The following is a 15,360-nucleotide window of genomic DNA, read 5'->3' on the forward strand; positions in this document are numbered from 1 at the left end:
GGTGATTTCTTTTTTTATTACTGTAATATTATAACGTAAGGACTTGTTTTTTGAAATTCGCAAAGTTCAGTTGCATTTTAATATAAAAATCAGTGTATGTACATTGTAGATATTATAAGGAAAGTATACACAATAAAATTTATTACTTAAAACATTTGATAAAATAAAAAATATGATTCATTTACTATTTTATAACATTTTTCTTTATATTTCCATATAACAGGAACATATTTCAACTGCATCATGTTCATGGTGGCATCGTCTGTGGTACTGACAGTGGTGGTATTAAATTACCACCATCGAACAGCTGATATACATGAGATGCCACAATGGGTAAGTATCATTGTATCGTATTGTATTGTAAACCTTTATTGTACATAATTTACATTAGACATATTTAATATACAATGGCGGACTTGTCCCATAGAAAGTTCTCTTACAGCTAATCTTTGAGACATATTAATTATAATAATGCCACACTGTTAGAATAAAATAATTTATTTTAAAATTTGTTAATATACAAAACTTGCGGTGTATTGTAATGTACTCGTATTTATTTCTTTAAAGTCTACTCAATAATTTAAAATTAATTGTATTTACAAATACGTAATAATGTGTGCATATTACAAGGGGAATTTTATCCTATCCAAATATCAGTGCAAACAATTTTTGTATTAAGAAAGAAATAAATTACAATGAGGAAGTCCCGGAGGAAACAAGAGGTGCTTTATGCGAATCGTAATACGATTTATTTCGCATTTATTAAGTCAATTTAATTTTAATTCTAGCCGAGTTGCAATTATCTCGAGCTAATAGCTTAATAGTAGCAGATTAGTATAGTTTAATTAAAAGATAAATATAAATGAATCGTCATGATTTTTAAATCTACAAAAAATATAAACTTTTCAATTTATTATTCAATACTTTTAATTTTGTATGCTTTTAATTATGTATTTATATTTTGTATGTTTGTATGTATTTGTTTCATATCTTTTATTACGTACGAGTACTTTTTATTTATAGTAATAATCGATGTGTTTTATATTTTGACGATAAAAACGGAAATCGTATTTGAATTCTGAATTTAAAAAAAATTAATTTTATTATGTGTTTCACGAGATATCATAATGATATAACGGAAAATGTTGAACAAATTGTAAAAATACACGTAGACGCATTTCTGTAAGGGCCATTGTACTCCTAAATGTTTGTGAGTACCTTTTATTACTCAAAGTGCTTTTGTTTTTTGTCACGAAGATCTCTAACATTGTTGCCATGTTTAGAGTATTTAGAGTTTTGCTGGGGATAAACAAAGATTATAATTTTGTAATGTCGCTTACATTTGTAGAATTAATTAACTACCTCTCCACTTAAATACGTATATTACAAGATCTTTGGAAAATTAACATGTTTGCTCAAGGCATCGATTGTGTACACAGAAATTTCATTTGTCAAATAATGAGAAAGAATATTGCAACTTCTCATTTCATTATTTCCAAGTTTTATAAAATTGAGCACAAAGATTTAATCTTAGTCTATAAAAAAAGATTTGTTTATATTTACATATTCGCATAGGAAATGGATAGATAAAATACTTACTAATTGTAAAATTATGTTATAATTATAAAATAAGTTCGAACAACTCCTCTGGATTTACTAATTTCTAAAGGCTGCAGTGATCACTTACCATCAGGTCAGCTTCATGCTTGTTAGCTTCAAATTTAAATAAAAAAGTAAGTTCAGGTTCACGTAAAAAGTATTTGATAGCACAGAGTATATGTAGTAACGTAATTTAAAAAAAAAAATCTATTGTATTTTTTTCTATTGTAATAAAATAATCAAAAAACCGACTTAAATTGTGGAAATATCTATTATTTTGATTTAAAAACTAAACTACTGATTTCGATTTTGATAAAATTTCTATAAGTCCAATTTGTAAGTTGGAAAATCGTTTTTTGTCTGAATGGATATACTTACATTCAGATAAAAAAAAAAACATTTTTCCATAACTGTTTATTACTGACGGAGATATGAGGTAACAAACATAAAAAATACCGTGGAAGTGCTTCTTTTTTTAAAGTCAGCTGAAAATACGTGATGCGCCACGCTGTATTTTAGGTTAGGTTCAGCTTAGCTAATTTCCGGCTCAGGATTGCCGATGTCGATGACAGCTAACTATGTATATTTTCAATTATAAGCTGCCTCTCAGTTTTGATATGTTTGTCCCGCTTCAGCTCTCTTAATTATAAAATAAATTATGTGAAAAATCTAAATATATCTAGAATATTATATAAATTATTACAAAATTGTTTTGGTCACTTACAAAGGAGTTCTCATATTTTTATACAACTTTGGAAATTTAGTAAGAGAGTATCATATATTTTTAGTTGGTTGTTTTTCATAACTTATTGGTTTAGAAAAAGTTTCAGGTTTCGTCGGGGATCGTATATCATAGATATTTTTAATCATATTTAAAAAAATGTAAAAAGCTAATTATATTTTCCTTTTAACAGATAAAAACAGTGTTCCTCCAATGGTTGCCGTGGATACTGCGCATGTCGAGGCCGGGGAAAAAGATAACGCGTAAGACGATCATGATGTCCAATAGAATGCGTGAATTGGAGCTCAAGGAACGTTCATCTAAGTCTCTGCTAGCCAATGTGTTGGACATTGATGACGACTTTAGACATGCCCCGCCACCGCCGAACAGCACGGCATCTACAGGGAATTTGGGGCCAGGGTAAGATTTATTCATAATTACGTAGTAGTTCAGTATCTGCCTAGTAACTATTGGACATAGAGGAGACAGTTATTATTTACATAGATTTAAATTCGCTAACTCGTTGATGATTAATTTTTGATGAATTCGATTCATCACGATTTACCACCAATCTCGACTTCATCTTCAACTGTTATATCGCATTGGTACTCCAACAAAATGATTTCATTTTTATCAATTAAAAAAATGGCAACCAGCCACTATAGTGAGCTCATGCTCAATTCGGCAATACCAGTGGCAACATTATCGCCTTGCCGACTTGCGATATCTAATTTCATTTGAGTCATTCAGTTAATTTCACTACCTTATCTCGTCCTGTAAGCCGGAACACAGCATACAAGTAAGCAGAAGAGTTTCTAGAAAAGACAAAGGTATGTTTATATATTTACGACTTACAATTTTCCTCTGCGAGTGTTATCTCTAATGTCACATAAATCTGCGATTTTTGGCAACTTGCTGGTCGAAATACAAGAGATAGCCGGCCAAATATATTTGCTGCGTCATTGCTTAATACCTGCACCGCATCTGTAGATTTGGGGTCACAGTGATTGATGTCTTCAATTAGCTTGGACTCTAGTTGAAATGGATATCATAATGATATAACAGAATTATGTTTGTTTGGAATCAGATTTTTGAAATGCGATAAAATCAGAAAGTTCTTTTTAATGATATTTAGTACACTACTTAGCAAATACTGACAACCGTCGTCTCTAGATAAGTACAGCGCCATGAATTTTACAAAATACATTCTAATATCTATGGTATCACTATAGCGTTGCTATTCTTACGATTACGGTATAATACTTTCGTACCCTGTAATTTCACTGCTATATCCCCAACCTTGGCCGTGTGATCTTGGCATAGAATGGACCACCCTTTCTTTTCCGTGAGTGTCGTAAGATACGACTAAGGGAATTCAGTGATCGAGGTAAGGGCAGCAGCATCTCTTATAAAATATTACCGAAGCCTAACTGCGGTTGTCAACTCGCCTGCCAAGCGTGGCAATTACTGGCAAGCCTCCTCAAGAACCTATGTTTAGCAGTGAACAGTTAAAAGCTAATATGAATGTATGAGAAAAATTCATACTGTTAGACGGTAGAAACACGAATGCTACAGAAGTACTCATGCAGATAGCTTTTGTAGAATCCTAATTATTAATAATTGGTATTCTAAAAAATAATATTCGTCAAAGTAAGATACTCTTTTTTATACAACTTAGAATGGCAAACAAGTTGACGGTCCACCTGATGGAAAGTGGTAACCGTCGCCTATAGACATGAGCAGCACCATGGACATAACAGAGTATACTGTTTCGCCCATGATACCCCCATGCGTTGCCATTCCTGAGGACTCAGGTGTTATTCCTCTGTACCCTGTAAATGGGAGTAAACGAAAATTTGATAGTCTATAATATACATTTCACCAGAATAATAATAAGAATAATTCAAATTGCTAGTGACTGTTATTTGCGCGGTAAATCTACCTATAAGAATTTACCTATAAGAAATTGCTTTTTTAGTGTCATCCTCAGGTTTCCTCGTAATGTATCTATTTTTTCATCTATTATAATATATTTTTTTATTTACGTATATTACTTGTTTATTTTTTTTTATTAATTTTATTCTTACACTTTTATTTTTTATACACGTGATGTATGTGTAACTAGTCGGTAATTTGTACAGGTGTTCAATATTTCGCACGGATTTCCGTCGGTCATTCGTGCGGCCGTCGACTATGGAGGATGTGGGAGGTGGGCTCGGGAGCCACCATCGAGAGCTCCACCTGATCCTCAGGGAGCTGCAGTTCATCACAGCGCGGATGAAGAAGGCCGACGAGGAGGCCGAGCTGATCAGCGATTGGAAATTCGCTGCGATGGTTGTTGACAGGTAATATGTTATTTTAAATGGCTAAGCAGTTATTTTTGTTGTTTACAAGCAGTTAAATGCAGCCGATTAATATATTGATGATAAGCAAAAAGTTGAGTTTAAAGATTTCCAAGGGTTTATTGTAATCGTTAAATATATTTTTACATTTATAAATGACAGATTGAATATGGATTAATAATTTAAAAAAATAATAATTCATTATAGTAATTTTCATTTAATTTATTTGATTGTTTAATTTTTTTAACTTCTACTATGGTGCATTTGCTTTGTTTTACAAAAGGTAAAGTTTTCCATTTAATGTTTTTCAAAGTTTAAGAGGTGTGAATTTCAATTAACTTTTTGTATGTATTTATTGAACTTTGAGTCCTTTTCAAATACACCTTTATTGCTTTACTTTAGGGTCCTTGATACCTGAAATTTTAATAATATATGGAACTTGATACTAAATCAAAATTTTACACAAGCAGTCAAACAAAAGTATATAAATTCAATTTTATTTAAAAAAGAATCTTAGAAATTCCATGTATATGCATTATTTTTTATAACAATATTTAGCATCACTTATATGAACATTATAACAAGTTATTATAATAAAAATATTATTTTTCATCCTCAATAAATAAATAAATCTATTTATCAAATATAATCAAATTTAGTTTATTATTTTAACAGAAAATATTTAAAATAGCAGATTTTTTTTAATAATAACGAAAGGAACTGATATTTAAAAGATTATTCATAAAAATGTTTCAAATATTACACCCCCATAAAAATCATATTACCTAGATAGACAGACAGACAGATAGATACTCTTTATTGTTTCCTGCAAAAGATTAAAACAGTAAACTTATTCTAGATATAAACAATTACAAGAAATAATCACAATGAGAAAACAATGGGCAACCTTATCGCTAAAAGCGATCTCTTCCAGGCAACCTTTGGATGGAGAGGACCCTACCTCCTACCTTAGATACCTAGTAGTAGTAGACAATTTTTTTTTATTACTGCAGCGGTTAATAATTTTCCTATAGTAAAACAGCCATAACCTAGTATTTGCCCTCAGGTTTTGCCTGTTCGTGTTCACTCTATTCACAATTATCGCAACGGTGGCCGTGCTGCTCTCGGCGCCGCATATCATCGTGCAGTAATCACCGGTACCGCCGGTGAGCCCGCCAGCGACCACTGGCCCCCAACTACGAGAGAACTAATCTTAGACTTCGCCGAACGATGTAATTATAATTATGTATAATACTATAACTTAATACGCGGTTGAAACGCACACGTCTCCATTAACTAAGTCGAAAGACGGTAAATATAAATACCATAATACGTTAAATAGCGTAGTTAAGTCCAACATATTATTAAACGATTGTGATGTTGACTAGAATGTTATACAGATAAATGTTGACGAGTATAATTTGTTAAAGAATATAATTATATTTCTAATTAATACGGATAAAGAGGTTATTAATAAAGTTTTCGTTAAAGGGACCGATGATAAGTGTTGCCCGGGTGTCGACATTGACGCCCTACGGTTTACATGATGCGCTTCAAGCTTCAAAGATCGCAATGAATTTCAAATGGAATAAAATTTATGGAAGCTTTTGGAAAGATATTTGAAATATATTTTGTATCAGTACGAAATGGAAGGATTCATAGGATAAATGAAGAAGTCTTTTCCATAAGGTAGATTATATACAGATTGGTAACTGTATCCTTTATATTAACAAATGAGGGATCATAGACGATGACATTACACTAGGGCATTAAGTAACGTGTACATAACATAAAGGATCAAATAATGGTAGAATTGAATCAAAGTAGCCTACTTTAGATTATGTTGTAAGAGAATTGCGTCTAGAAACAGTGAGAAGTGTAATAGGCAAACTTCAAATTGATTTCTTAAAGGTGTCCATCAACATCAGGAATTTTCAGCAATGGAATTGATAAAGGCAGTTATTAAAAGAACCAAAGTATTGGTAGATTAGTGAGTAAACACGGATAAAGATGAATTTAAAACAATAAAGCAGTCTGAAAAATAAATAGTAAATTAACAGTTCAATAATTGCATGATTTAATATTAATGAGAAGCTATGATTTAATAGATAATGTAGTTACATATATTCGTTTTAGGAATTACATAGAATCTAATAACTACTTTGTTCAGTTCATGTTTTTGCAATGTTAAATAGTATTACTATTATTATACACGCAAATAATAGAAAAATATATTGGCTATACGATTATGTTACACATAGTAAATATACGATGTCGCTACAATATCACTAATCACCACTTATCCAGTTATTGTGTAAATATATCGCGATGTGTATTTTGTACATAAAACATAGAAAATGCGGAAAAAGACTATAGTAAAATATCTCCACCGATTAGGACGTCTGTTTGCATGTCTTTTTGGGTGATATGATCTCTCCATATACTGTACGCGAACGCGAAATCTCCAATAAAAGCTCAAAGAGACATCAGGCGGCGCGGTGGACGAATTTTTGCGATGTTTCCCGTGGAATCTTTATTGAGTTACCCAGTCAAGTATAAAATGTCTTGTTTCGCCATTCAATCACTTGCGTTATCTATTAAATATTTATGTATTTTCTTTTCTTTAAGCGATTTATATAATGATTCGGAAACATTTATGTTTCGATAAGCATTCGGTTGAGTGTTGTCTATTTGTTAAGAACAATGACTGTTCATTTATTGATTGGCCGTTATAAAAAGTCGTGCCACCGCGCCATTTAGTTCCCTTAGTGAATACCGTAGACGCTATATCGTAACATAGGCATATTTTTTAATGAGAAGTAACAATTAATTCACATCTTTATCTATGTCCGTTCCTCAATTTCGCTCTTATAGATGTCGTGATAGACTAGTATTTGTCGTGTCCCTTTAGGCTATAATTAACTTAACGTGTGTACATTACGAACGCTCACTTTCTAGTGGTGTAACTAGTTAATTACGCGTCTTTGTGTGTTATTTCTAATCAATTCTCGAATATAGGCATTTTGTTAATTATCATCGAAGTGTTTGTGTGCGGTTGTATGTGTGAAGTAATTTTGTGTGCCGTTTTCTAAGAGATCAATTTAATTACGTTATAATACACGAACGTTATGTATTTGATTTGTTTCAATGTATGAAATTGATTTGTTTTAGAAATTGGTGCACGCTACTGATAAGATTTCTCTTAGATTTTACTAATGGAGGTAGGGTGACAGAATAATAATTGTATATGTATGTTATGGTCGTTTCAAAAAGAATTTATTATGGTCCTGTTTTATGCTGTGTGGTGCTCAAATGATATCAAGAAGTATATATATATATTTTGGTCCTATGTTTAATTTTACTATTAAATCCTATTGCATGTATTGTTACTTTATATTATTAAATATTTTAAAAGAAACTTATTATATTATCATTATATATAAAATATACGTTTTCATATATTACTGTATGTATAATAACATTGTGAAGGGAAAATGTTGATGGAGAGTAATGAAATTGTAAAATTAATTGATATAATTAGATTTGTTAGTGCCAAAGTATAGGTTTATAAATATCGACTTTAAGTTGGGTTATAGGGTTATAAATAAATGATAAAGTTGAGAATTTTATTGTAAAAATAAAACGAACTAGGGTGTTTCTTAACATATAACTTAACGTAAATGTTGGCGCTACTGGACTGCAGATGGACGCCAATCAGCCAATTTAAAGCTTATTTTGTTAAAAAAAAAATGAGAGGTTGTGACACGTTTGTAAGGCATTCGTCTGTGGTCCGGTAGTATATAAAATTAAATATACAATATAATAAACACATGTAGAAAATTCTACGTCTAAAGCAAACTGATTAAAACGCCTGCTCGGGACCGGGTCGATAAACGTACAAACTGACGCATCTAGCAACTCTGTATCAGTGCATTACACTCATTTATTTTCATATCTACGATTTCCAATAAATCAGCTTAATTTTAATAGATTTATCTGTGCGCTTACGAAAATAAATGTCAGAGAATTAAATGAATTTATATTATTAATTGGGTCATTCAATAATTGTACATTTTAATTTCCATTTAATTCATTTAATTAATAAACATTTATTTTGGATACTGTAACTTTATATATACATGTAAATGGAATTTAAAATTAAATCTTTAATTTTTATATACGTATAAATTTTAATTAAATATTTTGGATCGATAAAAATTGTGCATTCTAGGCATTTGTTTTTCGAGTGGCACAATTTATTTTTACTATTAGCTCTATCTATATATCTTTGGTATACCATTTTATAATACTGGGGATCCATTTATACTTACACATATTTCTATATGTTTGAAACTAATATACGTATATATATAATATATACTTTTATCTATGGCATATGATGAATATGAATTTACACGGGCAACTTTTTTAATATTATATTTATAAATAAAATTTATTAAGTGGATGAGGCCAAATGTTTATTTTTTATTTCTAGAATGAATTCTGATTTCGTGATACTATTTGTTATTTTTTTTTTGTCTTATTTATATGTTTTAATTTAACATAGTTCATTGAAGTAAACTTGACTACGCTCGTATTTTATACACCGAATTTTCTAATTTGACTACCTACTTAATACTTTTTTTATTGATTCGTTACCGTATGCGTATGAAAGAGTTAGACGCTGAATATAGCTGTTTTGTTCTGTCTCATATATACCATATATATATATATTTATAAATGAACACGTTTACCGCATGTGTAAGCGGACTCATCCGCTAATGGCTTACCATTACATATAAATTAATACCGAACTATAGAACCCTTATTGCATCATTTATAAAATAGTAAGTTATTTATTATTATTTTTAAATTAATAATATACAATTATATGTTTTTATTTCTATATTTATACTTATATATATATAGATATATAAATAGTTATATAATATTAAATTATTAATATTTTTTGAGTAAAGTTCTTTCAAATTCATCATACGCCCAAAATATTATACTGCACAACAGAAACTTAATGCTTTAATCGTGAAACAGGTATTTTGGACTTTCATGTACATTCTTAAAACTATTTCAGAGCGCTGTAGTTTAATATTTGAATTTTAATACACAATTTCTAACCACCACACGTACTATTGTATAATTTTACACCACTATAAATATAAATAGCGTTTAAGACATCTGCGGTTTATATTATGTTCATTGTGATTTTATACACTAGTGACCGAGTAAAACATGTTGATATTTTAAATATATTTCGACTTCTTTAAATTATCTATAATAATAACAATAAAAAAAAACCTTTATTGCTCATGATAAATATAGAAAATAGTTTATATATTGCACTAAAACATACAATAACAACAAGAAGTCAATAACAATGTTAGCAAAGGGGAACTTATCTCTAAAAGAGATTTCTTCCAGTCAACATAACATAGTGGCATAGGAAGTAGTGAATGGGCAGTAGTTTGTTTATTTTAGTAGTTTATTTTGTATGAATTAGATTTTTTTTTTATTGTCTGGGAAGCAAACGAGCAGACGGTCCATTTGATGGAGAACAGCTACCGTCGCCCATAAACACCTGCACGAGAGGAGTTGTTTGTGCATTGTCGACCTTTCAAATGTTTGTAGGTACGATTTTCTAATTTTTTTATATAATAATATAATATTCAAATAATTGCTTAAATTAAAAAGTAGGCGTCAATTAAAAAAAAATAAGTAATTTACTAATACATATTAATTACATATTGTACATTCTTATTATTATTTTTTCAAAATTCATATCGCTCTCTTAAAGAGAAGATTCAAGTTAAACCTCCAACAGGGACATAGTCGGCCAGGGTTTACTTCATTATACAGTAATATTTATATTATAATATAATTAAAAGCAAAGACAAAAAAAAAGCTGGTAATGCTATTTTTTGTCTATATATTTTTACGTAATAACATCTCCCATTGTGATGAAAAACGAAGAGTTTTTATTCATTCCATTTATATTTCTAATACAGGTATTGTGGATAAATATATTGTGGACCTTTTATTCTGCTTAGAAATATATATTAAAATTAAATTAATTAAAATGTTTTTTTTATTAAACATTATCGGCATGATTATCTCGGTCACTAGGCAATACTTATATAGTTCATAATAAGCACCCGCTACATAGTCACTAACGCCCATTCTTGGCATTATATTGATTTCTAGTTCACACACATCACTATCGGGTCAATAAATCCATCCATAGGGGAAAAGTTCCATATTTGAATAACACAAAAACATTTGTTGAAGCCACAATTTCAATTATGTATCGCCTCAAACACGGTAAAGTTTGATTTGAAACGTTTCCCATAATCTAAGATTCGGGTATATTATTAGATAAATAGATATAAAAAATAAGTCACGAATCGACCAACCCGTGGAACTGTAATCTCGCTTGGCGAAACTTTCGGGTCTCACCCGCTGGGAGACGTCGCGTTTTGGTTAAATTTCCCTATGGATCGATGGTGGGTTAACTCGCAACATATTGACCAACATTGCTTTTATCTTCGCTCACTTATCTCATAGTTCTCCACGTTGTGTTCCTCTGGCTTAACCATAGTCGAATTAAAATAAATTAAAATAATAATACGACTGCAGTGAGTTGATTAAATGCAACCGAGTGTAATTAAATATAAGTTTATAATGAAAAGCCCCTATGGAGGTTTTTATAATAATAAACAAAATAAATGATACAAAGGTAAATTTGTAAAATAAACTCGACGGGTAAAATGTTTATTCGTTAAAATTGACTATCGTAAGTAGTATTCGATTTGTATAAAACTAAAATAAATTAAAGCAATCTGATTTATACTATGCTGTTGTTTTATTTTATTAAACTGCCCAATACACTTCGAGGAATTTTTTATATACAATATTACAATTTATACAATAAAATGGAAGAGTCTGTTTGAAGGTGCTACACGTAAACTATATACATTTGATAGCTCATTTCTTGAGAAAGTTTATAGGCTATTCAATAATGGACAAAGTCACGGTTTATTGTTAGTAAGTAAATAATTCTTGTTTAACAAGAACATTTTAATTGTCCGTGTGGTCGCGGCGTAAAATAGGCCAACCCTTTCTTTCCTGTAAGTGTCGTAAGAGGCAAATAAAAGAATTTAATGATAGAGGAATGGGCAACAGGGTCCCTCTTGAAACATCTCTAAAAGCCTAACTGTGGTTGTCAATTCGCCTGTCAAGCCCATTTCTCGCCCTCAATTAGTCGCCTCTTACGACACCTACGGGAAAGGAAGAAGTAGTCTATTCTATGACATTAAAGGATTAATAGTTTTTTTTTAATTCAACTAGAATGGCACACGAGCTGATGGTTCAACTGATGGAAAATGGTAACCGTCGCCTATAGACATGAACAGTACCATGGACACTGTTTCGCTCATGTTATCCCCATACATTACCATTACTAAAGTGTTATGTCCCTTCAAACCGAAACACAGCCATGCAAACACAACTGCTTCACGGTGGAAACATGAATGGAACAGAGGTGCTCAAGCAAACGACTTTTGAACAGTCTCCCTAGTAAATTACATATTATATATTATATTACATATAAAAAAACCTTCTTATATATACAAGCGTTTCAAATAAACATATTTATGAACATCAAAGGTTTGTATTGTACGAAAATCGAATCTGCGAACATCGGATGTCTAGGCGATGTTTCAATTTTTATTTGTGATCAGTAAATCACTATGTATTCCAATTGATATTAAAGACATAAAGAAAGATAATAGAGAGAATATTAAAAAAGCGAGCTCAGTTACGTCCGTGCAAACATTTATATGTCTTATCAAGCGTAAAACCCAATATATTTCTTCCAAATCTTTGTCGTCGTGTCATCTGTCGAAATTGCCCTCTCCTCACTAGAGCATCGCAACTCTTAGATTTTATCGTTTACTGGGAACTTTTGATGCGACAGGCGGCAGGTGCAAAGATATTGCTTATCTGACAGCCGGGGGGAGGTCTATCGATCCTTCGGGACCTTCAAATGATACGGCCTTCTCTGAAATTCACTAAAGGGAATTCAACAATGAAAGGTGTTTAAGACATTGATTCAACCTTTATTTAGCTTTGTACGGTAACACCTGACGATTTCGTGTGCTCAAACGCTTACATCCTTATTAATAATAATATATGCCGTACAGTCATACTAATCCTTTTCTTAGGTTAGAATATCGAGGATATAGGTATCCTATATCAGGATACCTGAGGATAAGTCTGCCAAATGTACATAGAGTTTCACTGTGCATTAAAGTTTAAATAAATAAATATAAGCTAGGATAGAAGGATATTAAATAAAAACTAAAAGTTTAGCTCTAAAAATTTATTTATTTATTTAAGGACAAGCAACAAAGCATACATTTATATCTACTTAAAATACATAATAATATGATTAAATTATAAAATGCTGCCTTAATTAAAGGCCGCCACGTCACGCGTATTCTTATTATAAATAACTACAAGAAGAAAAATGATAAAACTACTGTACTAAGTATACAATAAATAATAAACAACATTTGTACACTTATAATCTGTATAGATTATGTGCGATAATACATGCCATGCTATTAATAAGATGATTAAACAAAACTATACAATTTATACAATACGGATTTTGTTAAATGATAAAAAATTTGTTAAATGTCGTGTTGATATCAATATTAATTTTATGCAATTGTGACAACAGACTGTACTTGAACTGCATTCTGTTAATAGCTGAGAAATGGCCCAGGCTTGTTCTATAAACTATAAACCTTAGACTATATACATAGAGTGTCTTCGAGAAAAGCGGGTCAATTTTTTCATACAATTTTGCGTGACAAACAGTTATGAGTGATTCCTTTATAACTTCTATATTTATTTTGATCTATAAATTATGCATTTTATTAATATGCAGAAATATTAATTTTATTTAATTAATAATACATCAAGATACGTTTTATGCGTAAATATATAGAACATTGATAAAAAAAGAGTCAGCTAATTTGACAATTAGCTGACAAAAAGTTGATCTGTGTTTAAAACTCTAGATGGACTCTAGATAGAAGATGCTCTATCTATATAATCTAAGGTTATAGTATATTTCCGTGTAGTCCCAGAATACAATGGGCCATCTATTCCTTTTCCGTGTGTGTCGTAAGAGGCGACTTAGGGAACTAAATGATCGTGGAATGAGCAGCAGTGTTTCTCTTAAAAGATAACTAAAGCCTAACTGAATTTGCCAACTCGCCTACTAAGATTGACAACTACTGGCAAAACACTCCTTATCGGGAAGACCTATGTTCATCAGTGGATTCCGATGATAGTATAAGAAATATTATAGAAACTTCTTTTATAATGTATCACATCAGTTTCATTTCTTACATTTTTTTTATACTACTTAGAGCGGCAAACAAGCTGACGGCCCACGTGATGGAAAATGGTAACCGTCGCCTATAGACATGAGCAGTACCATGGACATAACAGAGTATACTGTTTCGCCCGTGATACTCCCCATGCATTGCCATTCCTGAGGACTCAGGTATTATTCCTCCGTACCCAGTAAATTCACGCCATATCCCACCCTTTAAACCGAAACACAGTCATGTAAACACAGCTGCTTCACGGTTGAAACACGAATGGGACAGAGGTACGCAACCAATCGACTTATGTACAAAGTCTCCCTCTAGTACATATAACAAAGGTCCTTGTTATAAATAATTCTAAATGGATTCATAAGTCCGTGTACAACAGATATATTGTGTAGATCCATTTATATTGTTGTAAATATATCAGGCATGTTTGCAAGGATCTATTTAATATATTGAGAGGAATCGCAAATATAATTATATACCTACTGAGGTTTATCTATTACTGAGTATATAGCATTAATTAATTAAATTAATATCCAGTTGGATTTTAATGCGGTACTATTAGACGTTCATTATATCTAAACATTAGTTTAATATTAATTAGACTGCGGAATTCCATGCCAGGACCAAATTCCCATGTCAAGGTCAACTCTGAGCCTAAAATTTGGTAATAAATAAATTTTTATACGTACTACATGAATTATGCAAAAATACAATCTTTTTCTATATTTGGGGGGACAAACTAGCATGGAGCTCACTTGGTGGTAAGTGACTACCGTCGCTCATGAGCGCTCGCAACACCAGAGGCATTGCAGGTGCTGTCGGCCTTTTAAAAAGGAAATATGCTCTTTTCTTGAAGGTTACGATAGAATGATGAGATGGATGAGACGTGTGTGTGCATAGCATATTATAGTATAGCTGTGGCCTGGATAAGGCACAGAATTTTGCTCTGGAGCAACTCAACATATATACAGGCTATAACAATTTTTCAAAAACCTTGTATGAGAATAGTAACACTCATAGCACGCAGAGAATCGAATAGAAAATTGTATAACTAAATGCAAATAATTACGGTAATTTTTGTGTATATTTCTGAGTCGAGCCAATTTATAGGGAAGTATCGCTCTCTCAACACATCTAACACTTTCCAAAAACGGTCCATACCACATGACCATCAAAGTTTATAACCACTTACCAAACTCAGTAAAAGCCCTCCAGGACAATTGCTTTGAAAAAGAGCTAAAACAGTTGCTTCAAAATAGAACGAAAAATAATA

The 15,360-nt window shown here is 31.2% G+C and overlaps 1 protein-coding gene across 8 annotated transcripts in view; it reads left to right on the forward strand.

Moving 5' to 3' along the window:
- LOC113514831 (neuronal acetylcholine receptor subunit alpha-7) overlaps positions 1-8,473 on the forward strand; it is a 182,207-nt gene extending 173,734 nt beyond the window's left edge. For 7 of the 8 annotated variants that reach the window (XM_052894204.1, XM_052894208.1, XM_052894206.1 and 4 more), the window contains 4 exons: positions 224-333; positions 2,514-2,740; positions 4,462-4,665; positions 5,729-8,473. In XM_052894204.1, coding sequence (XP_052750164.1) covers positions 224-333; positions 2,514-2,740; positions 4,462-4,665; positions 5,729-5,813 — 626 coding nt within the window. In that variant the 3' untranslated portion in view covers positions 5,814-8,473. The remainder of the gene's footprint in view (positions 1-223; positions 334-2,513; positions 2,741-4,461; positions 4,666-5,728) is intronic. The other variant, XR_008252748.1, reaches the window with a different exon arrangement.
- Positions 8,474-15,360: the final 6,887 nt, after the last annotated feature.

This window comes from Galleria mellonella, unplaced genomic scaffold (genome assembly GCF_026898425.1).
Source record: "Galleria mellonella isolate WM207_F2 unplaced genomic scaffold, CSIRO_AGI_GalMel_v1 utg200, whole genome shotgun sequence".
In the NCBI taxonomy this organism is placed as follows: Eukaryota; Metazoa; Arthropoda; class Insecta; order Lepidoptera; family Pyralidae; genus Galleria; species Galleria mellonella.